We start from the raw sequence: 25,995 nt of genomic DNA on the forward strand, positions 1-25,995 counted from the left end.
GTAGATGGATAATATTTCACGTGAAAGTCCTCCTTCCAACAAACTTCGGCAGGGTTGATCCGCCTAGAGAAGTTAGACATTCTGCTCATTTAGCTTAACCCCCTTGAAAAGATGTGTCTCTGTCATATTGTAGAACTGCTTGTTCATGGGTTTTTTTCCCTCATAGAAGTTACCCCCCAAGCGTCCAGAACTCCCTCCAACTCTAATGAGAATGAAGGATGAGCCTGAAGTAGAAGAGGAGGAGGAGGAGGAGGAGGAGGAGGAGGAAGAGCAAGAGGAGAAAGAAAAGGAGGAGCATGAAAAGAAGAAAATGGAGGCGGGGAGCAGTAGGGAACAGCAGGAGATAGAGCCAGAAGGAGCAGTGCAGGAAACAGGTCCACCCACAGATTTCACATGTTCTAAAGAAACAAAAAATCATGGTAATGTCTTCTTTCTCCTTCCTGTGCTATTCAGTGGGCATATGCATTCATCATGGATAGGTTTGAAAAAGCAAAGCCAGTTTCTTGCCTGTGCATTTTGGCTTTGTGACACTTTGTGATATGTGATACAGCTGACTGTGTGGAAACATACTTTCCTGGTCTTTCTTTGATTGCCAGTCATTATTTATCCTCATTGTAAAATAAGGGCAAGTATTTCCAGTGTATTCCAGAATTATGGAACGTCGAAAGCTGTGGAATCTGAAACCACGGGAGCTGTGGAACAGTCCTGAGCTGCTGCCGCTCTGTGGTTGGAGGGCAGTGGGACAGGGCGGATGATGGGGCCTGATTAGGTGGTCTCGGGGTAAGCCTCCCCTTATTCATTTTTCCCCCATCCCCGAAACAGAGGCTAAACATAATTGTACCCACTGGATGTACTTCTCAGGAAGCATCATGCCTTATTCATCCTTTTGCCCATGGTACCTAGCAGAGAACCTGACATGTCGTATTCACCCACCTCAACAAAGGGCTGATGAAAAATATAAAAGAGGGAATTGATTAGTTTTTAAATATGTTTTCTTCTGATTATAAAAGGCATATATGTTCATTTTGGAAACTTTGGATCATACATAAAAGTCCAAAGAAGAAAAGGGGAATCTCCCACGCCCAGAGATTATTATTTATCTTTTTAGTATCCTCTTAGCCCTTGTCAGCTGCAGGGGTTATTTTCCTGCAGGTTGGCCAAACTGCTTAGCAAGATTAAGGCTGTACAGAAAATAGGGAGCATGAGGAAAAGCAAAAAACACTGGCATTAAACGTGTGTGGGAATGTGTGCATATGGACTTCCAAAACAAACCAGGCAAGTCCATGTAAAAACACCAGGCCTGGTATGTAGACCTTCTCCTGAGTTACCTTCAGCTGTTTTAGACACAGAAAAGTTATTGTTTTCTCATCTGTGAGAAGTAAATCTTTTGTTTTTGCATTTTCCTTTGTTATTGACACAATGCTTGGCCTTTCAAAAAAGGTAGTACACATCCTTTTTGCAGAGTCTAATCTTTGATCCACCCATTGTAAGGGTGTTACATAAACAGGTCAGTGGGGAGGCGAGCAGTAAGTACTGTATTGTTTTGTTTGAGGGACCGAAGTAAATATGTGTGTCTAAAGATAGCAGATTTAAAAATCTGGTTTATAAGATACATTAATTAGTAAATCTGCAGCTGATTAGGGATTACTCCAGGCATTTATTTATTTATTTATAAAATAACATTGGGATTGTATTGTACATGCTATTTTATAGCCTAGTTTTTTCTATGTCTTAAAATAGTCATTTGAAATGTGGTTTTAATAAGGGGCAAAGTGGTCCATCACATGAATGTGCCATAATTTACTTAACTCCACATTATTATACATGTAAGTTATTTGTTAATTTTTGCTATTATAAACATACTTGTGTATAATAAATCTTGGTGCTCATCTCTGATTATTTTCTTCGAATATGTTCCTTGAAGTAGAATTTCTAGGCCGAGGAATATGTACATTTTTAAGGGTTTGGTAAGTATTGCTAAAAAGTTTTACCTCAGAGTTGGCCAGTTTTTGAAGTGGAAAATTGGTGGTTCTCTGTTAGACCTCTGGAGACACATTTATTGAAAACCTAATTAAGGTTAGTTGAAGCTAATGATAGTAAAACTGGATGATTATGTAGGTACTTAGCTTTTCTTGCTTTTGATTTGTTTTCTTGGTTCCCCACCACGAATTAAGTAATACGATATGCTTTGGTTGTGCATTTTATAGAAAACATGTCTCAACTCGGCCAAGTGGAACAGAATAAAGGTTCTCAAGAGATTAGTGAGACAGCTGCATTGTGTGAGGAACCCTCAGGCAAGTAGCACAGCGACTCCACTGCTGCTCCACACACAGGCAGCCAACTGGTGTCAGAGAGGAGGGGGTGGCAGCTGACCCGAGGGGTGCAGACACTGGGTAGATGCTGCTGCCAGGGCTATGGACAGAGTTGGAATACATGAGAGGTTCATGTTTGGTGCCATCCTGTTGGCCTTTCTTTTCCTCCTCTGTCTCCTGGGTTTCCCCCCACCCCCGATCCCCAAAGCACCTAATGCCTTCATGTTTCCCTCTGGCCATGCAAAACTCTCTACAATTTTACATCTCCCAGAGTTGAATACATGCCTGTCATGGGGGTGATTCCAACATTATTAAAATAAATTGGTTGAAAGCTTGGGCTATTAAAAGGACTGTTTTTTTTCCCAGTTTTCTACTGCTTTTAACTGTAATGATTAAATTGTAAAATAGTAAAGTCAGCCCCATTTTCCTTTACCTTTTCGAAAGGTGTGATTAAATTTAAGCTTAGGATTTGAAAACTAAGGTTGTTAACGAAGGGACAGTTCTCTCTCTCTAGTCTTTACAGTAGTAGGAGGAATTTTTAAGAATTAGATTGTGATGTTTTCTTCAATAATAATCTCTTTAGGGAGGAATTTTTCTTTTCCATTTTATTTTTCTGAAATAGCTATTGCCTCTTTTTTTTTCTTTTTCATAAATTAGCATCAAAGAATGAATATGAGAAAAGCAGAGATGAATTGAAGAAAAAGAAAGCTCCTGGTCTAGGCAAAGTAAGTACTTTAGTCATAATCTTCATTTCTCTGGAAGTAAAAATGACCCCCTTTGCCATGGGCCATGTCCAGAAGAGTGAATCCAGGGATTATCTTAGCAGAATTCCCAGTTGCCTTCTACCCGCTCTTCTAGAAATCTGGGCTCTTTTATTTTTGAATTTTTATTTTTTGGATTCTCTATTCTTGTCTGTACTCTTTTCTTTATAATTGCTCACATACCTCTTTTATTAATTTGTGAATCTTTCCATATCCTAATATGCACAAAGACATTTGAATAATATATTATTTTCCTCCTTTTATTACACAAAACGTAGAATGTAACGTACTGCATAGTACACTGTGATTTTTTTTTTTTTTTTTTTTTTGCGGTACACGGGCCTCTCACCGTTGTGGCCTCTCCCGTTGCGGAGCACAGGCTCCGGACGCACAGGCTCAGCGGCCATGGCTCACGGGCCCAGCCGCTCCGCGGCATGTGGGATCCTCCCAGACCAGGGCACGAACCCGTATCCCCTGCATCGGCAGGCGGACTCTCAACCACTGCGCCACCAGGGAGGCCCGATTTTTTTTTTTTTAACCTGTGGTGGAAATCATTGTATATCAGTGCACTGGGAGCTTCCCACTGTGTGGGTGTGCTCTATCGATGGACACTTGGGTTCTTTCTAGTCTTTTATTATAACAGTGCTATAATGAATAACCTTATGTGTATATAATTTGTATGGATACTGTAAGTTCCCAGAAATGGAATTGGTGTCGGGAGGTCCCTAAGACCACCCTTAGGCTAGGTAATTCACAAGCAGCCTCACAGCACTCAGCATGTGGTGCAACTTACAGTTGTGATTTATTACATCACAAGAATAGTAAGCAAAACCAGCAAAGGGAAAAGGAACATGGAGTGAAGTCCGGGGAACCAGGTACAAGTTTCCAAGGGTCCTTTTCCCGTGAAGTCACATAGGATGTGCTTAATTCCTCTCACAAAGAGTGACAACTTGTGAAACCAGGAAAGCTCATTAGAGACTTAGTACCCAGGATTTATATTGGGTACTGATCACATAGGTATCCCCTGCCTGGCATCTACCCCAATTCCATTGTCCTAGAAGGAAAGCAGGTGTTCAGCATAAACCACGTTGTTTTTACGAACAGTTTTGGCCCAGTGGGCCACTCTTTGTCAGTTAGGGTAGTGGGAACCCTCTTGAAATCCAAGTTCCCAGATGGCCACCAATAAGCCTTTCAAACAGGCCTTTCAAAGGATAGCAGTCAGGCTTGCTTTTTTTTTTTTTTTTTTTTTTTGCGGTACGCGGACCTCTCACTGTCGTGGCCTCCCCCGTCGCGGAGCACAGGCTCCGGACGCGCAGGCTCCGGACGCGCAGGCTCCGGACGCGCAGGCTCAGCGGCCATGGCTCACGGGCCCAGCCGCTCCGCGGCATATGGGATCCTCCCAGACCGGGGCACGAACCCGTATCCCCTGCATCGGCAGGCGGACTCTCAACCACTTGCGCCACCAGGGAGGCCCCAGGCTTGCTTTGTTAACTTTTCTGCACCTGAATCAAAAGGCAAATGTCAAATTTTCCTCTGTGGAGGTTATATCATTTAGAGTCACACCTGTCTTGACTGCCTCTTTTAGAAAAAACATCACTCTCACTGGCTGAAAATCAGCTTGTTGAGGCTTTGGGGAAAAAAAATCAAGATTCAGAGAGAGAATGCTCCCCCATTTTTGGTTACTTATGTCAAGATCATTAGTGGAAGCTGTTCTCTCTTAATTTTTGTTTGCTCACGGGGATAGGGACAATAATTCTTAGAGTTAAAATTCTTTTGAATAAAATAACCTATCTGTTTTTGCAGCTTCCACTGACACTTTCCTCCAACTATCCAGAAGATGATCCAGATTACTGTGTGTGGGTCCCACCTGAAGGTAGATGGTTTTTATTTTTCTTTTCCTCTAATATTTATTTATTTAGGTTTCTGAATAGGTAATATATATTTAAGGTTCAGTATAAGAACATTACAAGAGTATGTAGTGGAAAAGTCTCCCTTCTGGGTAGATTAAAGGATCTAAAAGACATATCAACCAAATATAATTTGTGTATTCTGTTTGGATCTTTATTCAAACAAACACTTATTAAAAAAAGTTATAAGCCAGTCAGATAATTTTGAACACTAGCTAGATATGTGATGATACTAGGAAATTATTGTTAATGTTTTTAAAGTGTGAGTGATATTGAGTTATGTTTTTTAGAAAAAGTCCTTGTCTTCCAGGAATATGTACAGAAGTGTTCACAGATGGAATGATACCTGGGATTTCCCTTAAAATAGTCCAGTGGTGGAGGATGAGGGAAGATAGAGGAGGGGCAAGAGATAAAGCAGGATTTGCCACATGTCGATCATGGTTAACACTGGGTGCTGGGTACACGGAGGTTCATTATATTTTTCTCTTTACTTTTGCATGTATTTTAAATTTTCTCTAAAGTGGGAAAAAAAAATCTTCTAGCTGTGCTTTAGCTACTCAGTTTTTTCCTAAAGACAACCAAATATCAGTTTCTTATGACTTCTTATATATATAATGTAAAATACCTACGTAAGCAATAAAATACATAATATTTCATCACTTTTTTTACACAAATGGAAGCATATTCTATACCTTACTGTTTTGCACTTAATAATATATGGACATCCTTGCATAGCTACTTATAGATTTCTTTCTTTTTTTTTTTTTTGTAATGGTAGCATAGTTGCGGTACGCGGGCCTCTCACTGTTGTGGCCTCTCCCGTTGCGGAGCACAGGCTCCGGACGCGCAGGCTCAGCGGCCATGGCTCACGGGCCCAGCCGCTCCGCGGCATGTGGGATCTTCCCGGACTGGGGCACGAACCCGTGTCCCCTGCATCGGCAGGCAGACTCTCAACCACTGCGCCACCAGGGAAGCCCGCATAGTTCTTTTTTATAGTATGGATATACCTTTATTTATTTAACCAGTTTCCTCAATGAATATTTGCTGTGTTTCCAGTCTTTTGCCATTACAAACAAGTCTGCAATAAGTAACCTCTAATATGTGTAATTTTGCAAGTGTAAAGGTGTACTTGTAGGAAAAAATTCTTAAACATCAACATGTTGGATCAGAGGCTACGAACATTTTTAAGAGACCTGAAATTGCATTCTATAGGGATTATACTAGTTTATGTTCCTACTACACCCTTAAGGCAATATATGAGTTGCTTGTTTTCCCATATGCTTATCACAGGTTGCTTTTTCTATGGATTGGGTTTCTAATATACTAATAATTCATAGAAATTCAGGCACTAAAATGCTTGCTTTTTGTCTGCTTTTTACTCTGATCTAGGCCAAAGTGGAGATGGCAGGACCCATCTTAATGATAAGTATGGCTATTGATTGCTTCCGAATCCTAAAGGAAGACCTTGTGGACCATGTGACATGGGATATTTAGGATAATATATCAAGTTGAATGTCCAGAGAAGGAGTTCAGATGATCATTTGTAAAATCTGGTGACTGGCCTTTTCTTCTGTGCTCTTGGCTTCCTAAATTTATCTACCCATCTGATTCTCTTGAATTTGGTATTTATGTTTAAAAGTGTTTGTGTATGTATGTAAAAAGGAACCGTATATTTTGAGAATTAGTAAAGTGAGAGACATGACTCTGTTAAATAAGAAGGTGAAGATGTCTCATGTTTATTTAAGGCTACAGTGTCTGTCTTAAGCTTTAGGGACTATGCTTTTACTGAGCAATAGGGTGCTTCTGGCAGTTAGGCTTTAGGATTCACTGGTAATTGCCTCCTCAAATAAGTGTTGAAATATGAGGTCATGCCAGGGTGTAACCCTGAGTGTCTCTGTCATTCTTGGAACTAAAAATATATCTACACAGTGGGGGCTTCCTACTCCCTCTCTCTATAATCCTCCTGCCAGGTTTGAGAACAGACCCTGACTTATGAGGACACAGTTCAGGACCACAGCACGCCTCGTGCACTCAGGCACTGATGCTGATAAAAACTCAGCCCTTTGAATATCCTGGACTCTGACCAATTAGGTTAGTCACTCCTCCTCTTGTGGAAAGGTGCAAATAATGTCACAAAATTAAAAGCTGGATGTGTTCTGCCCACTGTAGGGTTTCTCACCTCTGTAGAGAGGGTAATAAAAGTTCCTTCCTCTCTGGAAACATGAAGAAATGCAAGAATATGTCTTATTCCCACCCCGCCCCCCACTTCCCATCATCGGTGCCTCACTTCCACAGGAAAGGAAAGCCTAAGAGTGGAAGCAAGGTGGAAAACCAGTGGATTATGCTGGAGGCAGACATAGTGAGCAGGCAGGAGAACGGCTGTGGCCCAGTGAGAGGGAGTGGATGAGGATGATGCTTTTCCAATATGGATTATATGGGATGCATGAGGTGGGCAGGAAGCAGTAACAAGAAACTTCAGTTACCCTAACAGATGTCTGTTCTACTAAAAATAAGTCTGATTTCTCAAAAAACAATACCAATATTGGCGTTATGAGAAACTATTATTTTGGACTTCATTTAGACCAACAGGGAAGAACTTGTTGATGATGTAAGAAGTGACAGGAATCCGGGGGCAGAGTGTCTGTGCCACCTTGATCAAAACTGCGGACTAAGGTCTAAGCCAGATCAGTGGTCTTCAAAGGGGAAACTTCTGATTCAAACAGAATTGTATGTGGAACCCTAATACTTGAACAGGTAAAAAATATGCCTGCTCTGGTTGAATTGAGGTGGGAATGGATGGGGATTGGACGTACACGCACATACCTACGTGCATACAATCCTCTCCTCCTCACTCTACCCTCACAGTGACCTTGAGGAATTCTAGGGACTACACAGAGCATCGTCTCCTTTAGGAAGGCAGATATCTAAATGTTCTGGGAAGGGTAGCTATGGTCCTATGCCTTGAGAGCATGAAAGCAAGTAGGACTCCATTGGCCAAAATAAAATACAAATATGTAACTTGTACAATTAATATCAGTGGTCAGTGGACTTGTTTCAAAAGACCTGCACGTGAGTGTTAGCTTCTCTTTACTAAATAGGAGACTTTGGGGACATGACTTTTCCCTGAGCCTGAATTCTGTCATGTGTGAAGCAGGGACAGTAACACTTTTTGCTCTTTGGACCTCGGATTTGTTCTAGGATCAAATGAGACCATGTAGATGGATGTGCTTTACAGGGATTTGTAGATATTAGTCGTTGATGATTCATTACAAGAAGGAGACATATCCTGACATCTGGGCCAACTTACGTGTGAGAGGAGACTGGATTATGTCAGTGATTCTCCACTGTAGCTGCATATTAGAATTACTTAGGGAAATTTTTGAAGTTTTTGATTCTAATACTAGGATCCCATGTCAGATCAGTTTAATCAGAATCTCTGAGTTGATCCCTTTTAAAAGCACTCCAGGTGATTTTAATGTGCGGCCCATAATGGAGAACCTCTAGAGCAGAGTCAGCAAAGCATTTTTATTAATGGCCAGGTATTTGAGGCTTTGCAAGCCATATAGTCTGTCTCAACCACTCAGCTCTGCCATTGGAGTGCAAATGGCATAGGCAGTATACAAATGAATGAGTGTGACTGTGTTCCAATAAATATTTACTTATAAAAACAGGTGACAGGACTTCCCTGGTGGTCCAGTGGCTAAGACTCCTTGCTCTCAATGCAGGGGGCCCGGGTTCCATCCCTGGTCAGGGAGCTAGATCCCACATGCCACAACTAAAGATCCGGCACGCCGCAACTAAGACCCAGCACAGTCAAATAAATAAATAAATATTTTAAAAACAAAAACAGGTGGCAGGCCAGGTTTGGCCCACTCAGCTCTAGGCAAATTCATCTTTGGGGTCTCACCTGACTCAAGATGTTTGTTACAGTGTCTTTAGGATATTTGAAAAGTTTCTATTCAGAAGGCTAATTACCCCCTCCTGAACTGTATGGGTTGCAGTTTTTTGGTTACCAGAAATCAAAGTGATCTAGTCTCCTTTTCACGGAAACGAAAGCAAGGTTATTAGTCATTACAAAAAATATTGTCACAGCAAGAACGCAACAGGTTATCTGTAAGCAGGGTGTCCCTGGTCTCTCCTGGCCTCCCCAGGAATTCTGTATCATATCTGCCTCTGTATTTAAAGAGCAACGGGAAGCCACTGGGATGTTAGTGATAGTGAAATGGTCAGATTTGGGTCTTTTTTTTTTTTTTTTTTTTTGCGGTATGCGGGCCTCTCACTGTTGTGGCCTCCCCCGTCGCGGAGCACAGGCTCCGGACGCGCAGGCTCCGGACGCGCAGGCTCAGCGGCCATGGCTCACGGGCCCAGCCGCTCCGCGGCATATGGGATCCTCCCAGACCGGGGCACGAACCCGTATCCCCTGCATCGGCAGGCGGACTCTCAACCACTTGCGCCACCAGGGAGGCCCAGATTTGGGTCTTTAAAAGAACACTTAAGCTACAGGTTGGAGGAAGGATGGAAGAGGGCAAGAGGTTGCAGGAAGACCAGTCAGAAGTCTGCTGCAGAGATCCAGGTGAAAGATGCTGGCAGCTTGAACTAAGTGGAGATCGAGATACAAAGATAGAAAGGGGTCCCTGCAATATTCTAACAAGTAGAATGGCTGAGACTGAGTGATGGATTGTCTGGGAGTGAAGGGAAGGAGGCTGGAGGGTAATTCCTAGATCACTGGCTTATACATCTGAATGGCAGATGGCGTCATTTGCTGAGATGAGGGGACACTGGAGGAGGACCAGGTGGAGGTGGAGATTGTGAATTCCATTTGGACAAGTTGAACTTGATGACCCTTTAAGACCATCTAAGTAAAGGTGTCCAGAAAGCAGTTGAATGTAGAGGTCTGGACCTCAAGAGAGGGCTAGAGAACAGTCAGTCTTCTACCAGACGAGCCTAAGATTCAGGTGATTTTGAAGACCAGGTGGCAGGCACGAATTTTGCAGGCAGACCCCAGTCTTGGACAACTGGTCTCCATATCTTTGGTATTGGGACCAGTTTTTCTTGGCTATGGGTCCTCATTTATTTGGGGAAAAAGTAAAGTAAGTGGTACAGTGAACAACATTCTGGAAAGAAAGGTCAGGGGTGTGTGTGTAACTTTAAAACAAATCTCTTTGTCTGCTTTAGGACATTTCTAAGGATTTTGCATAGTGCCTGGTATATGCAGTAAATTTTTGTTGAGTGCTTGCTATAAATATTTTCCCTGGAATTGTCCCAATCTAGCATAGGAAGTATGAAGTCCCAATATTTCCTTATAACCCATTACAAGCCTTTACCCATTACTACTTCACTGTAGCTGGATGGAGTTAACTCTTTGGGAAATAATGACACAATTCCTATCAAACTTTGAAGTCGTTAGCCACAGCCTGGGGATCTGTTGCTTTACCATTGAAATGCTGCCACCTCCCGGATAGGGTGTGACAAGTGACCAGCAGCTGTGGATGGCTTCCTGAGAGTGGGAGCCAGAGGGAAGGAAGCCTGCCAGCCCTGTGGCAATCAAAAGCAGGAATGCAAACCCCTGGCACGGCTGAGTTCCCATACAAGGTTTGGTCCATCCCTGTTTGGACCAAACCAGGTTTGACAAACTGCTGAGAAATGACGTAAAACTCTCCTTGACCTTTGTGGAGGGTGGGTCACGGCATCAAACTGGTATCATGTCTTCTTGTGACAGGCTGCTCTTTGATCCTGAGATTCCTCATTTGATGTGGGCATTGAGAACCATTTTCAAGATTTCTTCTCAGCAATCTGAGAGGACTGTGCCCTGCTTTGGTGTTAGAGGTTTGGCACTGCGACGGTCCAGGGTGGGACTGAGACCTCTATTCCACGGGAGACAAGAAGTCCTCCTCTCCCCAAGAGGAGCGGGCGCTGACGACAGGTTTGAGGGCTCAGCATGCGAGGGGACAGTGGTTCCCACTGAATGTAGCTCCACCTTCTTCATCCTCCAAATCAAGCTGTTTGTTTTTTTAATTTCAAGTCTTCATAGAATTTATTTGTAACACATTTTAATGAAGTACCAATAAAATTGATGATATGACTGAACAGATTTCTATTTCATTTGGAAAGTGGGAGAAATATGTGGTGTGAAATTTTTATAGACTTAATAATAACTCTCTATCTGAACTTAGTCCACATTCTTGGTTCTGACCATACTGATGGCCAATTTCATATGGAATTTTAAGTGTAGTATTTAGAGTCTTCTTTTATCCTTAAAAGTAAAAGTCTGTTTATCTCCTATAGAGGACAACTTTTCTTGCCACCTAACCCATGAAAGAACATCTTATAAATCAATGCGTATCTTATATCTCTTGAGGAAGCATTTCTGCAGGCTTCATAAGACCTTTACTGGAAGAGGATTCTATAACCATTGTGTGTAAATGTTTGTAGTTGAGGGTTGTATAACATGAAGCATAACTTAAATCTCTGGAGGTCTTTGAAGCCGCCAAACACTGTAACTTTGTTTTGCTCAGCCATTTAAAGTGCATTCTTTTTTTTTTTGTTAACCACTTTTTAAAAATCGAAGTACCCCAAGTCAATCTCAACAGTTTCTCCATGTAGAGGTTTTAGAATTCATTCCTCTGCATTGCCCACTGCCCTGACCCAAGCTCCCTTCGCCTCATGACTCCTCGCAGATCTCCCTCCCTTTTGTCTCTGCCTCATCAAGCTTTCCTCCACACTTTAGGAGTTATCCTAAAGTACATCACTGAGGGGTTTCCCTGGTGGTGCAGTGGTTGAGAGTCTGCCTGCCTATGCAGGGGACATGGGTTCGTGCCCCGCTCCGGGAAGATCCCACATGCCGTGGAGCGGCTGGGCCCGTGAGCCATGGCCGCTGAGCCTGCGCGTCCGGAGCCTGTGCTCCACAACGGGAGAGGCCACAACAGTGAGAGGCCCATGTACCGCAAAAAAAATAATAATTAATTAAATAAATAAAGTACATCACTGAGCAGAATCCTTGGCTCTGAAACCTCAAAACGTTCTCCATTATCCAAAGGGTGAGGTCCAAATTCATTTGAGGCTTTTAAATCCCGTATCATAGGGTTCCTGTACTTTTTGATCATCATAACTCATCCCCATATGCTCTTGTCCCTTTCTGCTACCCACCAAGTATAACCCATACTCTAGTAATAATAGGTTATTTGCCCCAAACACAACTTTTGCTTTTACTTCTTCATATATTTTCCATCACGTCTTGCCATACATGGCCTTGAGCCTCGGTTTCCTTGTCTGTTAAATGGAGAAACTAATAGCTACCTCATGGTACTGTTGTGGAGATTAAATAACTGAGCTATCTATAAAACCTTTAGCCATGCTTGACAAGTAATTGGCTCCCCAAAATGTAGTTATTAGCATTATTGTGGTCTTCCTTGCTCATGTCTACTAGGTAAGGTCCTACTTGTTTTTTAAAAGTTCAGCTTGAGTTTCACTATCTTCAGGAAACTGTGATCCCCCTGGTTGTCACTAATCTCCCTTTTCCCACCAGCCCTACAGCACTTTATTTCTACTTCTGTGATACCCCTTGGTCGGATGACCTGACTTCTGCTAATTATATGTGTGCTTGGGTCATTTATGTTTGTAAACTTTCTGAGTTGGGAACTATCTTATTTTGTACCCCAACTGCACCTCATGGCATCTACCAGTTCACAAAATACATGCTCAGTTAACTGTTGCTTTATAGGTGTGAGGGTTGCAGGGCAAGTTCTAGTCCTGGCCCTTCCTGCCCTTGGGTTTTCCAGGCAGAGAAGGGACCTTAGAGCTGCCTTCATTTCCAGAACTTGTTCCAGACAAGCTGGACAATCTAAGCACTAACCATTTTAGCAGGGTTAATGCAGGCACAGGCCTGGATTCCTGAACTATTTGGGGCAAAATCAGGCGGAACTACCCCTTCCCGTCAAGGAGCTCCGGATTACAGCAGCTGGCTTTAATTTGGGCTTTAAGTCCTTTGCTGGCCCTGGAAAATCTTGATCTTGAGGCTTGGCTCTGGTTTCCTCAGGCTGTCACGCACACCCCTTCAAAAGTCAATGCAACTATGACAGGGAGTGATCACAAGAGGGCAGTAAAGACCCATCACTGTACAGCAACTTGCACTTGGAGCTGAAAGCCAGAAGACAAATGTTTCAAAGCAGAAGAAAGAGTAAGAAGCACATCCTGTACTCTTTCAGAATCAGGGTTCTGAAAGACCTCAGGGTAGCAAGCTGGTTCAGGTCACCAATGTCTTCCCAGATCCAAGACCTGAAAGCAGCAAATTAGGGACACTGACAAGGTCCAAACAGTGTTCCCTGAATCTCTTCCCAGCCTGTTGTTTCTGGTGCTTAGTTTCACCTGGAGAAAGTCATTCTCCAGTCATAATGCACATATGCTATGGAGGAGTTTAGGCATTGCCTGTTTATTATTTACACACTGTATTACAGAGCATTTTTTCACGCCAACCCCCCCCCCCCCCGCCCCGCTGTCTTTATTGAGGAATAATTGACAAAAATTATATATAATTAAGGTGTACAACTTGATATTTTGATATATCACACTCATTTCAAAAATCTGAATCTCCTATCTGTCTTAAAATGTAAAAAGAGGAGATGTCTTAAAATGTAGAAAGAGAGAGCTTCCCTGGTGGCGCAGTGGTTGAGAGTCCGCCTGCCATTGCGGGGGACACGGGTTCGTGCCCCGGTCCGGGAGGATCCCACGTGCCACGGAGCGGCTGGGCCCGTGAGCCATGGCCGCTGAGCCTGCGCGTCCAGAGCCTGTGCTCCGCAACAGGAGAGGCCACAACAGTGAGAGGCCCGCGTACCGCAAAAAAAAAAAAAAAAAAAAAAAAATAAGTAAAAAGAGGAGATGTTATCACCTCTGTTTAAGGAAACTGAGGCTCAGAAAATGAAGTGACTTGTTCAAAAGGCATGCCAAGTTCATGGTGGAACCATAATTCCAGATCCTTTGCTTATTCCTTCTGGTTTTCAGTTGTTTATGTTTGTAAGGTTTGTGAGTTTCAAGAGCAAAGACTACATCTCATTCCTCTTTTTGTCTCTGAATGGTGCTCCCTTAACCTTTAGGACTGTGAGTGGGTATGCTGTATAAGGCTCTCCCCGCCAGGAGCTGGATTCCATGAGCTCTCTCTTATCCCCCCTGATTCAGTAATTCTGTGATTTGGAGGCACAGCGCTAACAACAACAGTGGTGGCCCTGAGTGATCCTACTGGCTGAGCATTTGAACAAGGGCAGCCGCTTGGCTGCCAGCCTGTGACGATCCATCATTAGTAATGCAGGGAGGGCGGAGGACAGTTGGACAGTTTCTGAAAGTGTGCAGTAGTATCCCTGGCATTATGAGAGTTTACTTTAGGAGAGGAGGATGAAAATGTTTAATTTTAGCAGTTACGCATATAAATACATTATTATTTATACACATGCACACACACATATATAGTGTTGCATAGAATGAAGTCAGTTTTTAAAGTGAGTTTATTTAAAGAAGAACATTAAGTAAGTAACAGTATGGTGGGCTGCAACAAGTTACAAAGCATGAGACAGGTATACCAATGAGTGAAGTTCAAGGAACTGTGGTGAGGTGGGAAGATGGTTGTAACTCGAGTCACAAAACTCTTTCATGTCTGGCTCTGTGACCCTTAAGCCATGTTACCCTGATTAAGTTGCTGACCTTAAAGAAGTCTCAGTTTTCTCATCTGTAAAGTCAGAAAAGAATTCTTGTCCTTAACTCAAATGAGAATAAATGAAAGTACACTGAAGCCTGGCAAACTGTGCAAGTGTCCGGTGGTGCCAATATCATGATTCCCAGTTCCACCAAGGTCTATCCAGGACCTCCTCTTTTCCACCACGGAGGGTGCCTCCCAACTAGTGTCCATTTCCCAGATCCCAAGGACCGAGTCCAGTTCTGTTTGTTGTCCACACCTGGGTCTGCCATTCTGAGGAGGAGGAGGAGGAGGGAGGGGCTGGGGCAACCCTGGAATCAGTCCAGGAACAAGTCCCAACATGTCACTGTTTGCTTTGTCATCCTGATTCAATGACCTCATACAAGGAAGGGAGGGAGCAAAGGAGCTGTTCTCTTGCCGATACCTAAGGAGGCTTCTGACATCTCCTGTTCTCCTTGTCGTGAGAAGGGCAGGCGCCAGGCTGTGCTTTTTAAGGTCTGAGCTAATCTTGGAAGTGAAGGAAGAGCAGCACCTCCCACAACTGGTCAGACTCAAGCTTCTTGGGGAGCTGCCTAGAGCAAAGGGGCAGAGGGGGCTGCAATGGGCATCAGAATCCAGGCTGTTGCCCCTGCTTCCTGGCGGGGCTCCAGAATACACAGCCTCGTCCCCAGGTTCTGACTAATCTCAGTGCTACTTGGGTGAACACTAAGGATTGGCAGTTAGGGGAAAAGGGCCTGAGGCTAGGACAGCTCCTGCATTGGTTATTAGTCTGGTCCCCAAGGGACAGCCACTAGGGTTGACAGAGGCTTCAGTGACTCTAGTCATCATCCTTGCATACTCCTACACTTTCACATACGGTATTCAATGAATACTTTCTGAGCACCTACTATGTACCAAGCCTTTGGGGAAATGAGGCAGCCATGTGTATCAAAAGGCTGCAGAAGACCTTAGAGTCACTTTTTACCACCAGGATTCCTTTTGTCATCCTTACTTCATTCCCTCTACCACCTGGCCTTAATTAATATTTAAATAAATTATTTTGTCAGCCATACAAATTGCATTTTTTTACCTTCTTTGTTTTTTTTGGGGGAGGGAGCCGAGCGGCATGTGGGATCTTTGTTCCCTGACCAGAGATCGAACCCATGCCCCCTGCAGCGGAAGCACAGAGTATTAGCCACCAGACCGCCAGGGAAGTCCCACAGATTGCATTTTTAAGGTGTTCAAGTTTTTTTTTGTAATCAAACATTTATGTAACTGCAAATAAGTGCTTCTGATCAACACGCGATAATAACATTATGACACTGAGTTAGTATCTAGTTACACAAAAGCAAAGAAATCCAGCATTTTAGCTATCCTGTTTATCCTGGTTGGGCTTTTTAAAATTTAAAAAGTAGCTGGCAGACTACCTGGGGGGTCAGTTCAAGGTTTTACCTAACAGCTAGGTTTTGAAGGATAAGCAAGAGTTCACAAGCAGGGAGAAAGAGGTCGATGCAGGCAGAGCGGGGCAGAACGATCCAGGTGCTGGGCCCAACACCTCCATCCCAGGGCTGGTCAAGTGGATCAGGCTGTGGCTTGAACTTGGTGGCTGGAAGCTGGGTGTGGGATGGAGCTAATGAGGGTGGAGATGAGAACCAGGGATCTTAACAGTTGAAAGTTCTAGGCTGGCCACATCACGGTCCTGGAGAAACAGGACAGAGAGACAGGCAATCCCACTGGAGTCCCTTTGGTTCTCAAGGGCAGGAGGGAAAAAGACAGCCGAGGACAAGCCAAAACTCTGCCCCAGAGCTGGCCAGAACCCTGTCTCCCACCTTGGCTGCCCCACCCCTTAGCTCCAAGAGCAAACCATTTTTCTGTGATTTTTTGGGCTCATCTCTTAAACGTTCCAGAGTCAAATCAGGCTGTGCCATGGTTGAACAAACCTGTTGAACAAATAAACAAGGCAGGCTGTGGGGCTGGGAAAGCACCAGACGTGGGCCCCCAACCAGATCCATGGGTTCTGGCAAGTCTGTCCCAAGCCTGGGCCTTGGCTTCTTCCCTCTATCATGAGAGGTGGGAGCGTGGAACTTTTGGGGTCCCTCCCAGCTCTGTGATCTAAGCAAGTTGCCCACAGAGGGGAAAACTCCAGAGCTGCCAGTTCAGAAGAAGCCTCCTTTCTTTTCACCACATAGTGCAGCTAAGAGCAGAGAGAGAGGAGATCTCCTCATGGCAAATATTGAAACCAAAGAACACCCATTCGCTCATTCACTCATCAAACACTGAGTGTCCAATCTGTGCTCGGTGCTATGCTGCCCCTTCCCTCACAGAACATACAGGAGTTATAAATGCTCTAGCTGAGGAGAGAGGGTCACATTTCTCGTATATACCAAGTTCTCACCTACCTCAGGGCCTTTGCTCCTGCTGTTCCCACCACCTAGACTGCCAGCCCTTCCCTCTTCCTCCTTCTGCAGGCTCCACTTAAATGACATTTCCTCTGACCACCCTGTAAGTGGTAGGCTTCCCCATCTCTCCCCATCTCTCCGGCCACACTCCGTCACCCTCATAGAGTTTATGGCAGTTTGTGATTATATGTCTGCCCTTCATTTAGTCATTTATTTTGCACCTTTTTGACTTGAGTATAAGCTACCTGAGGGCAAGAATTCTGTTTGTATTTTTCACTTCTGGACACTTAGCAGCATATACTTGTAGAATACATGAATAATATTTTGGCATGTGCCGGATTTTTCTACATCGACTCCCTAATTTAGTCCTCTTGACAACCCTAAGGGAGAGGCATTACTATTATTCTCTACATTTTGGAGTGAAGAGACAGACATCCAGAGATGTTAAGTATCTTGCAGTTGGCAGGGCTGGGCTTGAACCTCGCCTCAAGTCAGGGCTCTTTCTACTTCACCGTGCTGCAGGCCAAATGATGTGAGGCTTTGTGCCCGGCTCTAACTAACCCCTGGCTCAGACTTTTTCTTCTTTTTTTCCTTTTTCTTTTGAAATAATTTCAGCTTACCAAAGGGTTGCAAGACTAGTACAAAGTACAAAGAATTCCTCTGTACTCTTCACTCAAGTTCACCAGATGTGAACATTTTGCTGCATTTGTCTAAATATTCTCTTTCTCCTTGTACATGTTTTTACATGGTTATACTTTTCTTTTTTTTGACTATTTAGAGTAAATTGCAGACATTATACCTCTTTGTCCTTAAATACTTCAGTGTGAATTTCTCAAGAACAAGGATGTTCTTTTCCATAAAATTGAAATCAGGGAATTTAAAATCTATATAATACTATTATTTAATGTACAATCCATATTAAAACTTACCTAATTATTCCAATAATGTTCTTTATCATGATATTTTTTCTAGTCCAGGATCCAATCCACAGCATACATTCTTTTTAATTTTAACTCCTTTTAATTGTTATATCTCTTTAGTTTTTAATGTAAAACAGTTCCTCAGCTTTTCTTCCTCTTTCATGGTGCTGATATTTCTCAAGAATCTAGGCCAGTCATTTTGTAAACTGTCCCTCAGCTTGGGTTAGTCTGATGTTTGTTCGTGATCAGATTAAAGTTAGGCACTTGCTGGCAGGAATCTCACAGAAGTGATGCTGTGCATCTCCGTGCATCATATCAGGAGCCAACATGATGTCTGTTTGTCCCAGGATTGGTGATGTTAACTTCACCAATGGAGGTGAAGGTGTCTGCCAGGTTTCTCCATGGTAAACTTACTGTTTTCTCCCTTTGTAATTAATAAATAATTTAAGAGGAGATACTTTAAGCCTGTGAATACTCTGCCTTCATCAAACTTTACCATCCATTGATGATGCTTGACTGATTCAGTGATTAGCAAAATGGTTGCAAAATCAAGATCTTGGTTCTGATTTTAAGGCTGGTGTCTGTATTTCAGAATGATAGCGTAGGATGGAAGGGAGGAGGGAACAAGAGACAACTTCCGATTCTGTAAACAGTTCCTCAAATGTCTATCATTGAAAGTGGAAGTCTATCATAGAAGGTGACTGGTATTGACTTTCTAACCCTATTAAGAAAAAAGACTGGAAAATCAGACTGGATTTTAAGCAATAAAAGCTGTTACTTCCTAACAGAAGAAGAATTTCCTCTTATCTAGCACTTAGTAAATCCCTAACACAGCCATTTAGCAGACATGATTTCATTTAGTCCTCATAACCACTCTTTGAAAGAGTATTGTTATCTCCAATTTATAGATGAGGAAACTAAGACTCAGAAAGCTTGAGGCATTTGCCTAAAGTCATACATCTAGGAAGTGGAAGAGTCTAGATTCCGACTAAGATCTGTTGGGCTCCAAACTCTTACTCTTTTCAGAGGGAAGGAGCTCTGGGTTGTTTTATGACCTTCAGCCTCAACACACATCTCCCGCCAGTGCCAGTTTTCAATGAATTCCCAGCTTACTGAGTGAGGTAATTCCCACTCCCAGCGTGGATGTTAAGCCCTGGGGCGGGAGTCCTGCAAAGAGGCTGATGAGGTCCCAGTGCAGTGATCTTCTGTCCCCAGCCAGCTGGTCCTTGATCCCTAGCAGCCCCCCTGGCTGGGAGTGGTCTGAGAGGACCTCCCGCGGCTCTGCTGCCGCCCCTTCAGCCCAGGTGGCAGGGCCATCCAGACATTGACTCACCAGTTCCCCTTGCCTGCCCGGCACTGCTGCATCTCCTGTGCTTAGAAAGGCAGGAAACTGAACTCTGGTATTTTAGAAAGTCTTTCAACAATAAGCTTGATTAAAAGGGGATTTTCCAGTTAACCCTGGAGAATTTCAGTTAACCAATGACTTATTGTATTCTAGTTCTTTGAAATGTGGTTATCTATGTTCATTGTGTATTTAGAGTAAATCTCATTTACCAGACGATTCAATTAAACAGGATTTCCCTCTTTAGGGAAATCCTAAAATTACCATTTGGTATAAGCCACAGAACCAGAGAATAACCATGTTAAAAGGCATTAGGGATCACTTAGTAGGATGGTTTATTGTTCAGATGAGGAATCTGAGGCCCAGAGAGGGATGTAACTTACCCAAGATCACACAGCTCATTACTGACATAACGATTAACTAGGAACCTCCCATCCAAAGTTCTTTTTGCCACATCAAGAATAATTACAAGGCTAGAAACCTTTATGTCCAGGGTTACCTGCAGGCTGAATTTAGCTTGTAGCGTGTTTTCTGTTTAGCCTGCACAGTGTTTTAAAAGTTGGGAAGTTTCCTGTAAAAATTCAAATTTGGTGTTTCTTTTGAAAACCTGGGAAATCTGTCCACACTGGGCCAAATGGCAACGAAGGGGGACTGAGTAGCAGCAAGCCCTCTGGACTGGGGACATGGGATCTACATCCCACCACTCCCTGTCAGCACACACCTGGCCCGCCTCGCCCACTTCATGATCGGCTGGTCCTTCTAGGCATTAGAACTTGGGTTCTCTGCTTTCTGGTGGAGGGCACTCCTTGGTTAATTAAAAAGGGGGCTGAAGTGGCCAGACTGAAAAACAGGGGCGACAATGAGGAATCAGAAGTACTTGTATTACATGCCAGGGTGCAGCGCCAGGGATGCTAGCTGGTCCTGGGCAAGCTCAGATCAGGGGCTAGAAAGAGCTCCAAGAGCTTCTCATTTAGGTGAAAAATGTGAAAAGCTAAACAGCAGTAGGAGAGATAGCACTTGGCAAGATAAGATGTACTGACAAAGTGAATGGAGCAGGCAAGATGTGCTAAAGTAGTTCAGATGGTCAAGGAAGTTATAGTGGAGGTGGGTCCTGACTCAGAAGTTAACTTATTCCAAAGAATGGCAAGACTGTGGGCAGAAAAACCAGCCAGGAAGCGATTTCAGCCATCAGAGTTAAGAGCTAGGGTTAGGTGAATGGAGGTGGGAAAGGGAAGGAAGAGATGGATGCCAGAGAGACATCCCAAAGGGGGGATGGACAGGATTTAGTGTCTGCACAGAGGTGGGAGGAGAGGGAAAAAGAAGAGTCAAAGCTGATGGAGCCTTTGACCCTGGGTGACCAGGAGAATGTCATGCCCCAAACAGAGAAGGGAAGCCAGGAGGGAAAGCTGGGTGGGGGAAAATGAAGAATTTATTTCTAGATATGTTGATTTTGAGACGATAACAGGGTCAGTTGAAATTGGGAGTGGAACTCAAAGAGAGGTCAGAGCTGGTAGCCTGGAGGAGATAGTTGAAACCACCAACATGGATGAGACTCCCTCCCAAAGGGCAGAGGACAGGGAACCAAGGGCAATGTGATGAACCCTGGGTAACAGCCACCCTTAAAAAGATAACAGAGGAGGGAGAGGAGGCAACAAAAGAGATCAGTCAGAGAGGCAGGAAGAGAACCAGGATAGAGTATCACTGTAGGAGCTCAGGAGAGGCTTAGAAGAGCCCTCTACAGTGTCAGAAAGTGCGTCCAAATTCAAGGGAGTGGAGACTGAGAAAAGGCCCCTGAGCTGGACCATTAGGGCATCATGCTGAGAATGCACTCAGCACTCTAGAGACATCTCACAGGGCTGGGAGAAAGAACTAAGACATAACCAGAGGGCACCCTAGAGAGAGCATGGAGGGTGGGAGGGAGGTGTATCTGGAGGTGGGAGGGGAGGCGTCAGTGGAGAGGAAGGGATGGAGGGTCCCCTTGTAGCACCTGTGGAAAAGGTGGAGATTCTGAATCAAGATCTGCCAGACTTCAAAGGCAGATTCCCATGTCAGCTGCTCTGTATTTGTCTGGCGATGGGCTCTTGACTTCTCACTCATCTTTCTGGAGGTATCTCAGCTCACATCACTTTCTTATTTGGGACTCATTTTACCTATTTGGATTTAGAAAACAACCACCACAAAACTTTATTGGGTGCTTCCCACTCTTAGGGGCAACAGACAAGGTTTAAGTGATTCAAAAGAAATAAACTAGCCCCTTCCCTTGACTGAGAAGGTCTTTAAAAGGTGCCTCTGGGCTTCCCTGGTGGCGCAGTGGTTGAGAGTCCACCTGCCGATGCAGGGGACGCGGGTTCGTGCCCCGGTCCGGGAAATCCCACATGCCGTGGAGCGGCTGGGCCCGTGAGCCGTGGCCGCTGAGCCTGTGCGTCCGGAGCCTGTGCTCCACAACGGGAGAGGCCACAACAGTGAGAGGCCCGTGTAACGCAAAAAAAAAAAAAAAAAAAAGGTGCCTCTGCTTGCACCACCTCGTTTACCCCTGTGAGGGAAGCTTTATCAGAGTTCCTTTTGTGCGAGTGAAACGGAGGCTCAGGAAGGTCAATGTACCAAAGCTACTGAGAGTTGAATCTGAACCCGTCTCCCCGAATCCAAGTGCAGTGTCCTTTCCACTGCCAGGGTCATGCAGGCCCAGGTAAGGAATCAGAATGGAGACCCAGGGGCATGTTCCCAACCCCCAGTAAGTACATTACCATCTGACCTCCCTTTGCCCATTTGAGGGTGAAATCCTTGCACATACAGACACATTGATTAAATATAATGAGGCCTATCCTGGGGGAGGGGAAAAGAAAAAGGGAGTAGTGAGTCTGGTTGGGAGGAGACTGGCAAGAGGAGGCTGATCTATGGATACTCAGGGCCTTTGAGCTGGAGCTTTTATCCTGGGGTCTTGGGACACCTCTGGTCTCATGCACAACCCTGACATTAGAAGCAGAATCAAAGTGTGTTGTGGTGGAGGGGTGGGGGGTTGCCTGTGGACGCTTTCTGGGGAGAGGGTGCATAACTTTCATCAGATTCTCAAAGGGGACTTCTCCCCCCCAAAACTGAAAACCACTGATACGGAAGCATCAGCTGTCCCCTTGGTGGATCTGGGACACACTGGTATAATTTATACCCAGTCCCTGTCTTTTTTCTAAATCCTTGCCTAGAAATATATTCTAGCTGGGCTCTTTCACCCTGCACAGGGGGAATGTCCCTCCTCCTAAAAGCCTCTTTTTAGGATGGGCGTGACTGAGTGAATCCCTGAAGTCCCAGGAGTGCAGCCGGCAAGGGTCGAGGCGCAGCTTCCAGGGGGCGGGAGGGGGAGGCTGCGGGAGCCGAGCCGGAGCGGATGTCACGGCTTACCTCAGAGCCCGAATTAGAAGGCTGAAAAAATCACAGCAGGAAATAATGTGGTGCCTAAAATAGAAGCATCAACTGGGAGAGAGGCCGGGGAGTAGGTGGCATTTGAGGCTCCCGCCGCGTCCTCCCCAGTGGCTGCCTGACAAGTGCGTCGGAGGCGTTCGGATGAGCAACGGGGCCAGAAAAGGCCAGAAAGGCCGAGGCTGCATTTCTGCTGCGGAAGGAGGGATGCTCGGAAAACAGCCACACTCTGAGGGGAGGAGGGGCCCTGCCGCCCTTGTCGCCCCTAACCTCCCCTCCCCCTTCCTTTTTATACGCCCCCCCACTCCTCCCCCAAAGCCCCCTCTCCTCTTCCTCCTCCTTCCTCCACTTTTGGTCTCTCACCTTCCCCATTGCCTCTGCCTCACCATCCGCCCCCTACCTTCCCAATTCCTCTCCCTCCCCCAAAGTCCCCTCGTGCGTTGTCACCTCCACTTCCACCCCCTCCCATCAGGCCCTGCCCCTCTGCTCCAAGCCTCTGACTGCAAGGCCTTGGTCTCCAGATAGGAAGCTGCCTGGAGGCCCTTGCTGCCTTCCCAGGCGAGGTAATCAAAGGTCATTCTAGGAGCAGCTGCCCTCAAGGTCAGCCTCCCTCTGGCTGACTGCAGTGACCCCGCCACCACCCCTGACCCTGGCACCATCCCCACCTCTGTGAGACTGCCTCGGCCTGGTGCCTGCAGAAAGACCAGCAGGCAGGGGTTCCTTCACCCCGGCCCTTGCCTCAGGAGGGATTGAGAGGAAGCAAAACCTTTGCCTGCAGACCTGGGCTGGCTCTCCTTCCAAGGCTATGTCTGTAGGGGGGACCTTCAGCAAGGTTCCCTGACTGGCTGTGAGGGTCGCCCAGCACATACCTGCTGAAAGCAAACAGCCACATACAAAAATAGTAACGGCCAGTACTCACAGAGCACTTATACCTGCATATTAACTAACTCAATTCTCACAACCCCATAAAGTAGGAACTTTTATTATCCCCGTTTTACAGATGATGAAACTGAGACACAAAAAGATGAATTAACTTGGCCATATTCACAGAGCTAGTCAAGGGGAAGGGCCAGGATTTGGGCCCAGGCTGTCTGACTGTAGGTCCTACTGAATTTCACACACCATTGCCTCTCAGCCTAGTGTGCTTCTACTCAGCTTTTCTTTCTAAAGAGTGATTTTTGTTTTATTTTGTTTTCTCTTTTCTGAAAATAAGCCTAAGGTATTTGAGATTCTAAGCAGTTACGGGTGCTTGGAGATTTCAATTTTTAAAAAATCAGATATTCTTATTTTTACTTCTCTGGGTGTTTTTCCCCCAGCTGTTGCCGAAAACAAGCTCTCTCATTTTTGCCAGTCTCAAATGCTGTGCATCCTTGCCACTATGTGGAAAGGAAAGGGTATTCACTGGTGCTCAAGTGCACTGCCCACATACATACCTGTGCCACTAGCTCCCTCCTGAATCACGCCTTTGTGTCGCTCTGGGGTTAATGGATTATGATTTGTCAAACAGAATTCTCAGGAAAGGTATGTGGCTAATGTGGCTTCACACAAGCTTTGTTCCCTGGAAGCTGGGAGTTAGTGGATTCGTGGTAAGAAATAGTGGCTAAGATTGTGGGTAGGGGACTAAAACAAATGTCAGAATGAAATAATTATGTAGTTAACATTTATTAGTACTTACTAAATGGAAGGCTTTGTGCTAAACATTTTACAGGAATGATCTCATTTAAGTGACACAATAACCCTATGACATTAGTCGTATCATTACCATTTGACAGAAAATTCAAGGTCATGTAAGGCTTAGGGGCAGGGGTTCTGATGCATCGAAGCAGCACTAACTGCAAATGAAAACTTGCTGGTTTCTGCAAGGCTTTTTTTTCTCCAATATGGAAATATCTCTGTCATTTTGCTAATTATAAAAGTATTACATGCTCATGGAAGAATTAAAATGACACAGAAGCGTATAAAGTAAAATATTGACGTCTTTCCCCATAATACCCCTCTGCACAGACTTTAGCACGCCTCTCCATTTTAAGATACCTGATATCCCACTGTCATACTCTTCAGTGGACAACTTGCATGTGTCAGTACACACTAGATTATTTCTATAATTCTAACACGGGAATTGGTGAGTCAGAAGGTATAAACATTTACATTTTGGTCACTTTTTGAAATGGATGAGTTATTTATTTATTTATTTATTGAATTTTATTTTTTTATACAGGTTCTTTTTTATTTGTTTGTTTATTTATTAATTTATTATTTATTTTTGGTTGCATTGGGCCTTCGTTGCTGCACGTGGCCTTTCTCTAGTTGCAGTGAGTGGGGGCTACTCTTTGTTGCAGTACGCGGGCTTCTCATTGCAGTGGCTTCTCTTGTTGTGGAGCACAGGCTCTAGGTGCACAGGCTTCTGTACTTGTGGCACATGGGCTCAGTAGCTGTGGCTTATGGACTCTAGAGCACAGGCTTAGTAGTTGTGGTGCACGGGCTTAGTTGCTCTGCGGCATGTGGGATCTTCCCAGACCAGGGCTCAAACCCGTGTCCCCTGCATTGGCAGGTGGATTCTTAACCACTGTGCCACCAGGGAAGCCCTATAGCAGGTTCTTATTAGTTATCTATTTTATTTTATTTTTATACATTTATTTATTTATTTATTTAGGCTGTGCTGGGTCTTTGTTGCTGCGTGCGGGCTTTTTCTCTAGTTGCAGGGAGCAGGGGCTGCTCTTCGTTGTGGTGCACAGGCTTCTCATTGTGGTAGCTTCTCTTGTTGCAGAGCATGGCCTCTCAGCACGCAGGCTTGCTTCAGTAGTTGTGTCTCGCGGGCTCTAGAGTGCAGGTTCAGTAGTTGTGGCGCACAGGCTTACTTGCTCTGCGGCATGTGGGATCTTCCTGGATGAGGGCCCAAACCCGTGTCCCCTGCACTGGCAGGCAGATTCTTAACCACTGCGCCACCATGGAAGCCCTAGTTATCTATTTTATACTTATTAGTATATATATGTCAATCCCAATCTCCCCATTCATACCACCACCACCACCCCCACCACCCCCCACCACCCTTTCCGCCCTTGGTGTCCATACGTTTGTTCTCTACGTCTGTGTCTCTATTTCTGCCTTGCAAACCGGTTCATCTGTAGCATTTTCTAGATTCCACATACATGCATTAATATATGATATTTGTTCTTCTCTTTCTGACTTACTTCACTCTGTATGACACTCTCTATGTCCATCCATGTCTCTACAAATGACCCAATTTCATTCCTTTTTATGGCTGAGTAATATTCCATTGTA

General features: G+C 44.6%; 1 protein-coding gene across 5 annotated transcripts in view; it reads left to right on the forward strand.

Moving 5' to 3' along the window:
* The window catches only part of SLC4A1AP (solute carrier family 4 member 1 adaptor protein), a 75,018-nt gene that overhangs the window by 17,320 nt on the left and 31,703 nt on the right, over nucleotides 1-25,995 (forward strand). For 2 of the 5 annotated variants that reach the window (XR_009534320.1, XM_060117519.1), the window contains exons 10-13: nucleotides 167-419; nucleotides 2,208-2,294; nucleotides 2,970-3,037; nucleotides 4,877-4,946. Coding sequence is in view for 4 of the 5 variants with exons in the window: in XM_060117519.1 (XP_059973502.1) it covers nucleotides 167-419; nucleotides 2,208-2,294; nucleotides 2,970-3,037; nucleotides 4,877-4,946 (478 nt within the window). In the remaining variant the exon portion in view is untranslated. Of the gene's footprint in view, nucleotides 1-166; nucleotides 420-2,207; nucleotides 2,295-2,969; nucleotides 3,038-4,876; nucleotides 4,947-6,369; nucleotides 6,699-10,699; nucleotides 11,021-25,995 lie in introns of those variants that run through there. The other 3 variants (XM_060117518.1, XM_060117517.1, XM_060117520.1) reach the window with 3 other exon arrangements.

This window comes from Mesoplodon densirostris, chromosome 14, assembly GCF_025265405.1.
Source record: "Mesoplodon densirostris isolate mMesDen1 chromosome 14, mMesDen1 primary haplotype, whole genome shotgun sequence".
NCBI classification, from domain to species: Eukaryota; Metazoa; Chordata; class Mammalia; order Artiodactyla; family Ziphiidae; genus Mesoplodon; species Mesoplodon densirostris.